Source organism: Silene latifolia, chromosome 7, assembly GCF_048544455.1.
Source record: "Silene latifolia isolate original U9 population chromosome 7, ASM4854445v1, whole genome shotgun sequence".
Lineage (NCBI taxonomy): Eukaryota > Viridiplantae > Streptophyta > Magnoliopsida > Caryophyllales > Caryophyllaceae > Silene > Silene latifolia.
In genome coordinates, this window is record NC_133532.1 from 15,421,825 (window position 1) to 15,434,972 (window position 13,148).

Sequence of the window (13,148 nt, forward strand, 5' to 3'; positions counted from 1 at the left end):
GAAACAGGCTCCAAGGGCCTGGTATAGCAGAATAGATCATTTCTTTGAAAAAGATGGATTTAAGAGAAGTGAGAATGAGCCTACTCTATACATCAAGAAGCAAGAAGGTCATGGGTTTCTAGTAGTTTGTCTGTATGTAGATGATATTATCTACTTCAGTTCATCTCAAAAACTACTGGAAAATTTCAAAAGGGCAATGATGAGTGAATTTGAGATGACAGACTTGGGTCTGTTACAATACTTTCTTGGTTTAGAGGTTAAGCAGAGGAGTAATGGTATATTTCTTAATCAAAGAAAATATACTCAAGATCTACTGAAGAAATTCAATATGGATGGGTGTGATGCTGCTATTACTCCAATGAATACAAATGACAAACTCCAAAGAGATGATGGAACTCCTAGTGCTGATGAGAAGCTGTATAGAAGTCTAGTTGGTGGATTGAACTATCTAACACACACTAGGCCAGACATATCTTACTGTGTCAGTGTTGTGTCAAGGTATTTGCACAAACCAAGCAAGCAACATCTGGGTGCTGCAAAGAGAATTTTGAAGTATGTGGCAGGGACATCAGAGTATGGAATCTGGTATTCCAAGTCAGAAGAATTTAAGCTCATTGGGTACACTGATAGTGATTATGCTGGTAGTATTGATGATAGAAAGAGCACATCTGGTTCAGTGTTCAGTTTTGGTTCTGGTGCAGTGACATGGAGCTCAAAGAAGCAGGAGACTGTGGCCTTGTCATCCTCTGAAGCCGAGTATGTGGCTGCAGGAGCAGCAGCTAGGCAGGCTGTTTGGTTAAGGAAACTTCTGACTGATCTGGGGTATAAGCAGAAGGGTGCAACAGAGTTATGGTGTGATAACAAGTCAAGCATAGCAATGGCAAAAAATCCTGCATTTCATGCCAGGACTAAGCACATAGAGGTTCAATATCACTTTATCAGGAAGTTAGTGAGTGATGGCAGTGTGGAGCTGAAGTTTTGTGGAACAAACTTGCAGAATGCTGACTTATTTACTAAGGGTCTGTCTCAGGCAAAGCATCAATTCTTCATGGAGAGGATCGGAGTCAGGATGTTTGAATCAAGGGGTGGTGTTGAAATATGATCCAACACATCCACTGAAGTTAGTCAATTATGTTGCTAAGTCTTAGGAAATTTGTTATCTTGTTTTTCTGTTGATTTGGTCATGGTCCTGGTTTATAGGACATGATGTGCAATTGTGGGTAGAGGAGTCTTTAGTGGAGTCAGTTAGAGGAAGCAGGAAAAGTAGGAATCAGTTGTTGCAGTATCTTTCCTATATAAGTCTTTGTAGTTCTGAGTATTCATCATCCAATAATAATCACAAAAATCTTCCTCTAAAAATATTCTTCTCCAAATTGTTTGTTACATTGACAACAGAGACTGTATTGATTATACCGTCCATTGTTCCCATTGCCGCCTAAATACACACAAATAAATTGAGTATAGTTGAAACTTCTTGTATCTCAATATTTATTTATTTCTATTTTTGGGTGTTTCAATGAATAGTTATCTATTTCCATTCTTGGTAACCTTTTGTGGGCCATTTTCTTAATCTTTGTGCCAAAAGCAATAGATAACTATTCATTGAGACAGAATTTTTTGGTTAAACGGTCTAATAGAAATGTAAACATGTTTGAAAAGCAAATTTTATGGTTAGAACGGTCTAATAGATAGATAACTAGTGATTTGTTTTTGGTTGCGGAATTTTTTGAAAAGCAAATTTAAACAACCTGATACTCTCTTAGAACTGTCTAATATAGAAACGTAAACAATCTGTTTGAACCAATTATTACCTGCATTTCCTCAGGGTTGCGGCTAACCAAGAAAGAATCGCAGACCAAGCGGGTAATAGCTTCGTCTTTCTTGTTAGGCGAGGTACCAATAACCGTGACTTTAGCACCAAACGCCTTAGCAAACTTAACAGCCATGTGACCGAGACCACCAAGGCCAACAACACCAATATGAAGGCCAGGTTTATCAAGACCATAATACTTAAGAGGACTATAAACTGTAATACCGGCACATAGAAGAGGCGCGGTTGAGTCTAACGGCATGTTATCAGGAATTCGAACAATGAAATGTTGATCGACGACAAAGATATCAGAGTAGCCTCCATAGGTTTTGGTGCCATCATAGTAAGTAGATCCGTAAGTGCCTTTCATTTCGGATGTAGTTTTCGAGATGGTTAGAGCAATTGTCGCATTTACGGCATGATCCGACTATGCATCCTACGCCTACTCTGTCGCCTTCTTTGATGTTTTCGACATTCTTTCCTACTTCTGTCACAATCCCTACTAACTCGTGCCTGAAAGAATGGCATCACAAAGAGTAAAATCAATATTTCGTTTGTATCTAATTACTTTGTGAGAAAGTTAGTTTCTCTTAAAACAGTATTAACTTAAGACAAGAAAAATGTCATATAATAATAAAAAGTTGGGTTTTTCTACGTGATACCCTTGTATTTTATCGAATTTTACGTAGTACCTCTAAACTTAATGAAAACATCTTAAAATACCGAAACTTTTCTAATTCGTTTCTTCTAAATGTTTAGTTTATACATTTTTGATTGATTTCTCGACAATAATTTGTCATGCCATTAACATAAACCTGTTTTACTCAATCGTAAACATATTTTTCATTACAAAATTTAACTGATTAAAACCGTAATTTTTAGTAGTTTGGGTATTTTAGGAACATTTTAATAGGAATATTTATAATAGTTGGGCCTCAACCATCACGTTTTGGTTGAGTTGGTTTATCTATCATGATATCAGAGCGACCGAAGGTCACGGGTTCAAATCCTGGCAACCTCAAAACTCCTCAAAAACTCGAAGTGGAAATCCACCACACGGTACGGGGGAGCCGGTGCACAACTAACCACTTTTCAAGCTCAACGGGAATTTGAGTGAGGGAGCGTAATAGAAATATTTATAATAGTGGGGCCTCAACCATCACCTTAAAGTTTTGGTTAAGTTAGTTCATCTATCACATTTTACTAAATTTAAAACTCAGGGATACCAACTTTATTTCTAAAATAGTAATTTTTTATCAAAAAATATTCTGATATTCACATTTCATCATAAAATAATCACATCTACATAGTATAAAAGCCAGGTTTTTTCTTGGCTTCTGATTGGCTGTTGAGTTTCTACATGCGGGCCCTCCCATGTTTTCTATTCTATTTAATTACTCTCTCTTCCCAACCCAATTCATATTCATATTCCTTTTCCTATTTTAGTTACTTATGTTAAAACATAAGTTAAAATATGACAATTACATAAAATGTTGCAATTTATGTACACTCAATGGGTCTAACATGTCAAATATCATTAATATAATTCTAATAAAATACGATTATATATTATCTGATATTCAACTCTAATATTTATCAAATATTCGAATCTCCAAATTTGGACTATTTATATTGTCACAGTATTGAACACTTAATCACGCTCGATTATATGTTACACTCAATTATATGTTCATGTATCTAATAATAACGCCTGCTATTACAACCCGTGCATTTTTTGCACGGGAATAAAACTAGTTTCAGTTGAAAGAAGGGAAAATACCCGGGAACAGCGGGGTAATAAGCATTTCCCCATTCGTTCTTGATAAAATGAAGATCGGAATGACAGATTCCACAGTATAACACTTTGAATGTGACGTCTTCGTCTCCGGTTGTCCTATACATAAAAAAAAAATCATAAGTAAGCGAAATTGTGAGCATGAGTACGCAGCAAAGCACGAGTGACTAGAAAGAAGAGGATCTCAACCAAAAGCTAGCGTACCTCCTGGAGAAATCAAACGGGGAGAGAACACCATAAGTGTCTCTAGCAGCCCAACCAAATGCCTTTTGTGATGCCATTTGTTTTAGATATTTTGTCGTACAAATTTTGTAATAAAGAAAGATGAGAAAGGAGTTGATGTTATTGGTATATGGTGCAGGGGAATGAATAAGAATGGAGGGCTCCAAATGCGTTTAAATAGGTTTAGGTGTGGAGGTAAATGTACAACATTGTGACGTATCTGGTGAGGTAGCAATTTTGGTGACAGGGTACAACCGTACAACTAGTCAATGCTTTATGAGACTACAAGTCAAATATTTAAATTATAGAGGCTCGTGATGTATTTTTGTGGATATTTGTTCACATGTGTGGATCTGATAAACAGATCAATCGAAATGAATGTTTGAGGGATTAATTCAGGTTGAATAAGATCATTTTGGATGTATGAGGGATTAATTCAGGTTGAATAAGATCATTTTGGACTTGTAAAAAGTTGGTTGGATTGGTTCAGCAGGTTTGGTCATTTTAAATTCGGTTATTTTTTATTTTAGTATGTGACATTTTGGACCAGATTAATTTGGGTTGCGAGTCAGATTGGGACCCCTCGTCTGGTGCTGGTGGGGTCATTTGTTTGATTCGGTTTCGTCAAATCTATGTATATATGTAATGTTGTATCGACAATAGAGGACCGTAGTCATGTTAAGTCTGTGCATGTATAAGGAATATAATATTACTATAATCTTAGACAATCACAATATTTGTAGAGATTATGAATTGTATTGAATTGATAACTTGAATATTATTGATAATAAGGGATGTTTATAATAATTGGAAACTCAACTTAATTAAGAGCATGTTTGACCTCGATTCTCAAAAATGAGTTTTTGTTTTTCAAACTTAATTTTTTGAAAGTGTTTTTCAAAACTAGAAACAACAAATAATTGCTTCTGTTTCTATGGGCAAAAATATGGATTTTTAGCTTTTGAGAAATTTTGTTTAACTTTTGGAAAACTATGTATTTGGGCAAAAAATGTTTTTGAGTCCAAAAATACTTTTACAAACTAGTTCAAACACACACTAAAATATATCATAAAGATATGACACAATATAGAAAATTAGGACTACTATAATCTTAGACAATCACAATATTACCATATTGTGAATTATATTATAATAGTAATATTATATTCCTTATACTATATTTTTTTTGGTGTAATGAGGGGAGCTATAAGGGTAACTTTAATGCCTGTAAAATATAAATTTAAGTTATAAGTACCGTCACTTATAATTTAACCACTTAAGATAATTGACATATGCTACTTCAAGTTTGTGTAGGTGAGTAACAAAACATGTTTACAGATAACAATTAGTCTTGTTGAAGACGGGTCAGAGCAAATAACAGATAATGTCACTCACAAAACGAATAGGGGGGACAAGGTGGGGGCACCCCCATGTGCTTCCCTCTCTTCTCTATTTAGGTCATTTGTGAGGAAAAATGGTATCCGTCACTACAAAATAACGGATACGTACCGTCACAAATGAGATTTTGTGAACACACAAAATACTCGGCAAGCCTACACACAAAATACTCGGCAAGCCTACACACAAATTTGATTTTGCTAAGTTGTGTGAAAGCCTTAAAAAGGAACATGTGAATAGCACTAGAATAGTAGAATAGGTGCCCTTAAGTTGAATGTTTCCATAGCACTACTAGAGATGTTCAATTGTACACGTGGAAGAAATATGTGAGGTGTGGAGTACTTTTTAAGATTTTTATCGTAGGATTAGACTTATTCGTGTGAATGGATTGGCCAATTGTATTTAAAGCCCATAACTCATCTCACGGCCCATGATGGTGGCTTAGCTTGGGCTTTTCCGACCAAAGGAGAACCCAATTGCTAAATATCGTAGATGAAATACTTTAACTTGTCGGTCATTTATAAAAACCTAGCGGCTAAAGGTCGTTGACAAATTACTAAATATGACCATTTTAATGAACTTCTAAAATTGCCCCTCCCTCACACTCCCCCTTATATTTTCCTTTTTATTCAAAAACTACCTTTCACACTTCAAATTTTGAAAAAAAAAAACCCGACTCAAATAACAACAAAAAAACGTATCGACCGCATCAATTCCGCCACGAATTCAAACATTCAACAAGGTATGTGATTGTTATTAATATTTTTTTTAGTATTTTCTTAGATTGTAAATTTGTGACGGAATTAGGATAGATGCCTTTATTGTAGACGGAATTAGGATAGATGCTTTGATTTGAATCGGAATAAGTCGTTTTATGTCAAAATCATGCGGAAAATTCGAAAAAAAAAAAAAAAAAAAAATTTAAATTGAAATTTGGGACGAAGAACATTTTCGTCCAGTCCGTGCCTGCACGAAAATGTTCTTCGTCAAAGTATGGGTGTTGGACGAAAAACATTTTCGTCTGGGCCTGGACCTGGACGAAAATGTTCTTCGTCCAAGCCCAAAATCTGTTTTTATTTTTTTTTATTTTTTTTTGAGTTTCTCGTTTCCTTTTTTTTTTTAAACTTATTTTTCCGTCTTGTTTTGTTATCGGTATAAACTAATAAATTATTAATAATAAACCTCGTCCGTGCCGAACTCGTTGTAAAACTAATTATTTTATTTTTTAAATTTTTAAAAACTTATTTTTCCGTCTTTTTTGTTAGTGTTAAAAACTAATAAATTATTAATAATAATTCTCGTCCGTGGCGAAGTCTTTGTAAATTTATTTTTGTTCCGTCTCGTTTTGTTTACGTAAAATATTAATTATTACTAATAAACTCCGTTCGGGGTTATTTTTTTTTTTTTTTAATTTTTTAATTTACTTAAACTTATATTTATAAATTCTTTGTTTTATTAATTTAAGTAATCAATGCGTTTTTATTATTTTTTGAATAGATGGCCGGTGGAGGAAATGACCATCACGTTCGAGCTCGAAAGGGGCTCCAGTTTGAGTCTGAGGTTGGAGATTGTAGTACCGAGTCGTGGACTGAGGAGCGGTTGGAGGAGGAGCTGGTTCGGTCTGGTGATGTGATAGGTGAGGAGGAGGCGGGTGATGAGCGAGTGCGTAGGGTGCCACGTAGACGGAATGAAGAGGGGCGTTTTCAGCGAATGTCGGATGGTAGTTCTAGTAGTGTGGTGGCTCCGAAGAAGAAGAAGTCGGGTAAGGATGTCTCTTGGTTGATCGATCATCGTGTTCCGGATGGTCCGATGTTTCCCCACGTGATTCCTAGCTTTGGGGGCCACATTGCCAACACCTTATGGCCGACTCCTAATGAGGTCGGTCGACCAGTTTTGACGGGTTACCACCGGTTTGGTAAGACGAGGTTGTTGAGTTGTTGGGAACTACCTCCGGCCGTTCAGACTATTTATGACGGTCGTGGTCTTTCTCACCTATTAGATTCCATGGCTGAGCATTTTAACATGCCCCTTATTTCTGCTTTTGTTGAGAGATGGCAACCCGACACCAACAGTTTTCACATGCCTTTTGGGGAGATGTCCATACTCCTTCACGATGTTGCGCAGATCTTAGGTGTTCGGGTTGATGGTAACTGTTGTAAGGTGGAGAATAATGACGGGAAGTTGGCGGATCCCCTTATGTTTGTTTGTGGCTTCTTTGGGATTTCATCAGACAAGTTGAGGTTGCCGTTAAACCCTAGTAAGAAGGTCCCTATTTACAAGAGTGGGGGTATATTGGTAGATGCAGTTTGTGACATGGCGGCAGCTAGTTGTGATGATGTTTATGCTCAGGGGTTTTTGGCTGCGGTGTTGGGGTCGACACTTTTTGTCGACAAATCAGGTGATAGGTTACGTCCTCAATTGTTTCCTTTAGTGTATGATACTGATTGTGTACACTACTACGCTTGGGGAGCCGGTGTACTAGCCTTCATGTACCGACAGTTGGGTGTGGCTTCACGTGCTGGTGTGAAGATTATTGGTGGTTGCTTGAGTTTGTTGCAATCGTGGATCTATGAGTATTTTTCTATGTTCAGACCCGGTCCACCTTCGGTAATTGACCCTACTCAGCCTCTGTCGTTTTCTTGGAGAACCGTTGGTCCCTTCGCTCAAAATGTGGAGAAATTGTTGGAGTATCGGAGGTTGTTAGATGGGCTTACTTATGCTTCCATTAGGTAGGTTCCGTACGAGCCGCGTCAGGAGGTGTATCATCCTCGTACTCTGTTTGCCGGTTGTGTTCGTTTCATGGACATAGCCGAGCCGTACCAGCCTGATCAGTGTTTACGACAGTTTGGGTATGTGCAGATCATACCCAATCCTATTATGAGTGTTCCGGGTGTAATTCCGGAGCAAGATTGTGACCACTTGAGCTTGTAGAACGATGTCGTTGTTCGTCTCTTCCTTTCACTCTTTTCTGTAAAGATGAACAAACTGAGGGCTCGGCTTGGGGCCGAGCGTACTCACTCCGACGCTCAAGTCAGTAAACTTAGAGAGATAAGTTGTATGTTTAACTTGGCAAAGTATATTGTAGAGAGATAAGGGAGTTTATACCAGATGTTCCAGTCTCTTTCTCAATGAGAGATGTGGAGTATTTATAGACTTTCACCTTTTGTCACGTAGTGGTCAAGTGGCGTAGCAGGTGGAAAGACAGTCTTACCCTCGGCCGAGGGACCCATGACATGCCGGCATGCCTGGTTGACTCCATGCCGAGGGGACTGGATGTGAGTATATGGATATGCCTCTCGGCCGGCTAGTTGCCGAGCCGAGACCCAAGTGACAGGCCGACAGGCTTTGTCGGCTAGGCCGTTTTTCCTTTGACTTGTTGTCTTTTAGCTTTGACCTTCGTCAATATGTTGACTTGGTCAGTGGGTGCAGAATATGCCCCATCAATTTGCCCCCAGCGTAGTCTATGCCGTGGTATGGACCTTCGATGCGTGTTGAGCGTATTCTGCGCATGTCGAACTTCTTCCTCGGCTTGGTCCTGTTCAGGCCGTACCATATCCCCCCTCCACATTGTTGTGTAATGGACATCGAATGTGAAAAAGGAAATGGTGCTGGCCGAGACCAAGGTTGGGAGTGCCGTGTGCTTTTGATTGCCCTCGGGCGGTGCTGCCAAGCCTGGTTGATCAGCTGGCCGTTGGCAAGTAGATACCAAGGAGCGTGTCGAAGAAGATGGGTCACTGTATGTCGATTGACATTCTGCGGCTGCATGCTTGACACGTGGCCTGGTGTTGATTGGTGGACGCTTCATGGGCTTTGCTCTATAAATAGAGCAGTATGCCCCTCATTTTGCTGTGCAAATTTCTTTTTCTTGAAAAATTTCCTCTCTCTAGTTTTTGAAGAGTTTTCTCTCTCTAATTTTCGAAGCGTTACTCGGCGTAACACTTTCTTTTAAGGTAAAAACAAATTCTTCCCTAACTTTTATTTGTTAAGTATTCGTTGCCACCATGTCTTCTGCTGACGCTCCGCCTAGTACCTCAACCCCGGGGGACAAACCGTCGCGTCCCGATGAACAGGAGCCACTGGTTGTCTGCCCAGTAGGGTTCGGGGGTCGCAAGTCGTCTTCTCCTGAAATCGACGAGAAATATCTCGAGGATTTTGATGATAATGAGGAGGAAAAGACCCAATCTGATTCAGAGAGGCCGCATTACTTGTGGCACGGCGAAGCCTGCTCGATAAAACCTGATTCCGTTTGGACGAACAAGTTCGCTTGTATCTCCGGGCCTGAACTTTTCGAAGACCACTACAACTTCGGCAGGGGGTATAGAATTATTGTCCCTGTGGGTGATCAGGCAGTCTGTTGCCCTCCCGAAGGTTGTATAGGCGTGTATATTAGACATCTGGAGTATGGGCTCCGTTTTCCTCTTAATGAACATGTCTCGGCCATAATCAAAGCCATGAATGTCGCCGTGGCACAACTGCACCCGTTGGCCATTAGGACGATTATTGGCTTCGTATGGTTTGTCTCTTTAAGGGGGTGGCCCCAACGGTGAACCTTTTCCGCCGGCTCCACCATCTTCGGCTGTCTACCCAAGGCGTCATGGGGTGGTACAACGTGCAGACCGAGTCGGGTTGAGTGACCGTCTCCAAGCTGACATCCTGCAAAGACTGGAAGGGGCGGTGGGTATATGTCGAGGTTCCGGAGGACTATCCACTGCCCCGGTCCTTCCAGCGCCGCGTCAATTTGCGCTGTGAGAGTCAGGGGGAGCATGAAAGATATGTCTCCCGTAATAAGATTAAGATGGACGCCAAGAAGGTTTATCTTAATGACGACGAAGTGCAGGCAATGAGCATGTTCGAGGCTGAGAGGGATGGCACGCCGAAGGGATGGATGCCTCCGACGCAGATCGTCCTTCAAGACGAGCCGCTTTGTCACGTCGGCCTCATACCGGCCCTCAGCCAGGGTGAGTGGGGTCGGTATGAAGGAAAAGTAGATCTATATACTAACTTATTCATATATGTTTTAATTTAATTTGTCATAAAATTAATAAGTGATCTTATGCATGCAAACTAATAAACAATATAAAGAAGAAACCATCATCTTACATTGTGACTTTCGGATTTATGGGCACAAGTGAGTTCACCTACTCACTTGTTCTTGAGCTTCCAAATATTGGATGAACAAGGTTCAAATTAGAACCTCTCCCAAAAGCATATACCCAAGGAAACTCATAATAACCAATATTATTTAGATCTAGTAATAATATTGGTTTTACTATAAAATTGACACAAAATAAATTGTATTTTTACTCTTGAAAATCTCGGTCAAGAGGGAGTATTTGTGAGATTTTATTTCTCTAGAAAAATCACATATTGTAGAGATTATACATTTTCTTACACTAGAAAATTTTTGTATCAAAAATGATGAATGAATATTGAAAAGAAAAACTCTCTTTTCTTTTCTCATATGGTTGGCCGAAATATTGGCCTTGGTTAGTATGCCCAATGCTTTTTATTTTTGCTCTTCTCAAAAGCTTAGGGTTGCATGGCTAGAAGGTAGTCTTTCATCATTATATTTTCCACTAATATGAAAACACAATATTAACCCCATACTCCTTCTAATTTCGGCATTTTCATAATAAAATGGATGGTCCATTTTATTTTGTCATTTGTCAATTTTGTCACATGTAACATGTTACATGACATGTCACAATGTAATGTATTTTTAACATATTAAAAATCAACATACTCATAAAATATGTCATTTACAAAATCGACTAGTAATTCGTAATTACTCGTACCAAAAATGTTTCCAAATTATAAATTACAACATTCTGTATTTATAATAATTTATTCATTCCGTTTCAATTGTTTCTGTAAACAATGATTTCATCTAAGTAATAAAACAATTCGATTACTTAGACCGTGTCTCATTTAATCATATTTACAATAAGATATGTAAATTATACTCACAAAATCATCCGTCAATTTTAAGCAATTTAATTAACTCGTATCGGTATACGATTAATTAAATAATCAATTAAGAGTATTTCCCTATAGGTATGACCTAAGGGGATCAACTGATCACCACCGTCGCACGACAGTAATGTCAAACTCTAGTCAGCCAATCATTACCGATATGTGTGGACCAGTTGACTGTAAAATATTACATCCCACATGTATTCTTAAAATGAGATTTAATAATGATATTTAAATCATATGATCGCATTATTGTTGAGGACACATTTCCCAACAATCTCCCACTTGTCCTCGACAAGTGTGCGTCACCAATTCTCTTGTCCTATTACTATCTTCCACTCAATGCAAGGTGTCTTTCGGGTCGTACTTGCAAGTGATCATATCGAGAGTGGTTTCCTCGATCTGGAGAATAACTGATTGACCGGATTTATCTATCATAGATACCTTCCGAGCGTGGCCACGCATTTCCAGTTCATTACTCCTCGAGTGGCCCTGAGATATTGTTTTAACCCTGACAAGGGGGTGGACAATTCCTATCGCACTTATTCCCTTCGACTAGCCGCAGCCATCATAACCCAAAATATGCCCATTTGACCCCATTTACGAAGGTCGTAGTAACACAAATCAAAGTTAATCTGAAACTGTGCCATCTTAGGCGAACAGTCTTTAGTCAAAAGAATCGACTCATTAGAATACTATAGCAGCTCTCGTCACGACCAGGCTATATAAATTGCCAAAACTCTATAAGCGGTCATAAGGCCCGACAAAGTGTTCCTAATAGTCTGCCTATGTGATCGACTAGTCATCTTACATGACTCTATGGCACTTGAACTTGCCATCAATCGCATCACACTCTAGTCACTTCGAGACGTCACCTCATACAAGTGACTATGGGCTAATACTATGTTAATCCGGGTTCACTTTAACGGGGTTCAACGTTGTCTCTACAACCCGTTTGGATGTAACAAAGTATAATAAAAGAGTTTTAAAGTAAAACTCGAACGACAAATGCGATTATCACATATAAATAGTCAATGCCTGATTACTATTTCATGTTCTATAATCTAATTTGATCTTGTACGTAGTTGTTCATTTCAATTCAATTGAAATGACATGACTCATCATGTTTAGCCTTTGAGAAGGCTTTGGTTAGTAGGTTTTATCAATTTCTTGTACCTTACTCAACCTTACAACATACTCGTTTCCCTTTGTAATGTATACATTTACATTAGAAAACTTTCTGAGTACGTGTCGAGATCCAATCAAGACATAGGCCCTCTAGCCTAAGAATAGCTCCCACTGTTTTCACAGTGTGCGGGACTCATCCTTCTTGCACATCTCATGATTGCAAGTGTACTCAATTTCCGTTATAAATATCTCTCATTGTTCTTTATTGCCTAGAACGATTCTAGAAAATCTACTTCTTAATTAACATTGCCACAATGGTATCTTAACCATCCTAATGTGTTTTGATTATGGTTTGTCGGAAACCATGCGCAATCTCAATTGTCAATTGTCACTTGTGTAACACCCTTACACAAAATTGCATCATAAACACTTTGCTTCATAGCCTTAATGCTTCTGCAAGCACTTAAGGGTAATCTTTATGGCTTATTTGGTAAAGATTACTTAAATTCGATTTTGAAAACAATTCATCATACTCAAAGCATATGAAGTGTTATTCATCATTTCTTTTTAATTGATTCGGCAGCGGAAGCAAATGAAATCAATCAAATATGTTCAATTTAATTGAACTAGTCATGAATCTTATCAACGTAAGACTTCTTATTGACGCCAATATCATGTGGATTTATCTTCATAAATCCGGATATTAAAGATGTATTATTATACTCCAAAAGTCTTAAATCATTCGTAATGATCAATATGTCATCCACATATAAGACTAATTAAAATTACCGTAACTCCCACTAAACTTCACGTATAAAAACA

The 13,148-nt window shown here is 38.4% G+C and overlaps 1 protein-coding gene across 1 annotated transcript; it reads right to left on the reverse strand.

The window, feature by feature from the left end:
* Positions 1-1,336: 1,336 nt before the first annotated feature.
* Positions 1,337-2,180, reverse strand: LOC141589773 (putative mannitol dehydrogenase). Its single transcript, XM_074410397.1, has 2 exons — positions 1,812-2,180; positions 1,337-1,435 (listed from the first exon to the last, which is right to left on the reverse strand). Exons 1-2 carry the CDS (start codon positions 2,178-2,180, stop codon positions 1,337-1,339), a joined length of 468 nt encoding a protein of 155 aa, XP_074266498.1.
* Between the last annotated feature and the right edge of the window lie 10,968 nt (positions 2,181-13,148).

Coding starts and splice junctions, on each gene's coding strand:
- LOC141589773 (XM_074410397.1), bottom strand. CDS start 2,180: ATGAAAGGCACTTACGGATCTACTTACTATGATGGCACCAAAACCTAT. Junction 1,436..1,811: donor GCAACCCTGAGGAAATGCAG/GTAATAATTGGT, acceptor GTGTGTATTTAG/GCGGCAATGGGAACAATGGA.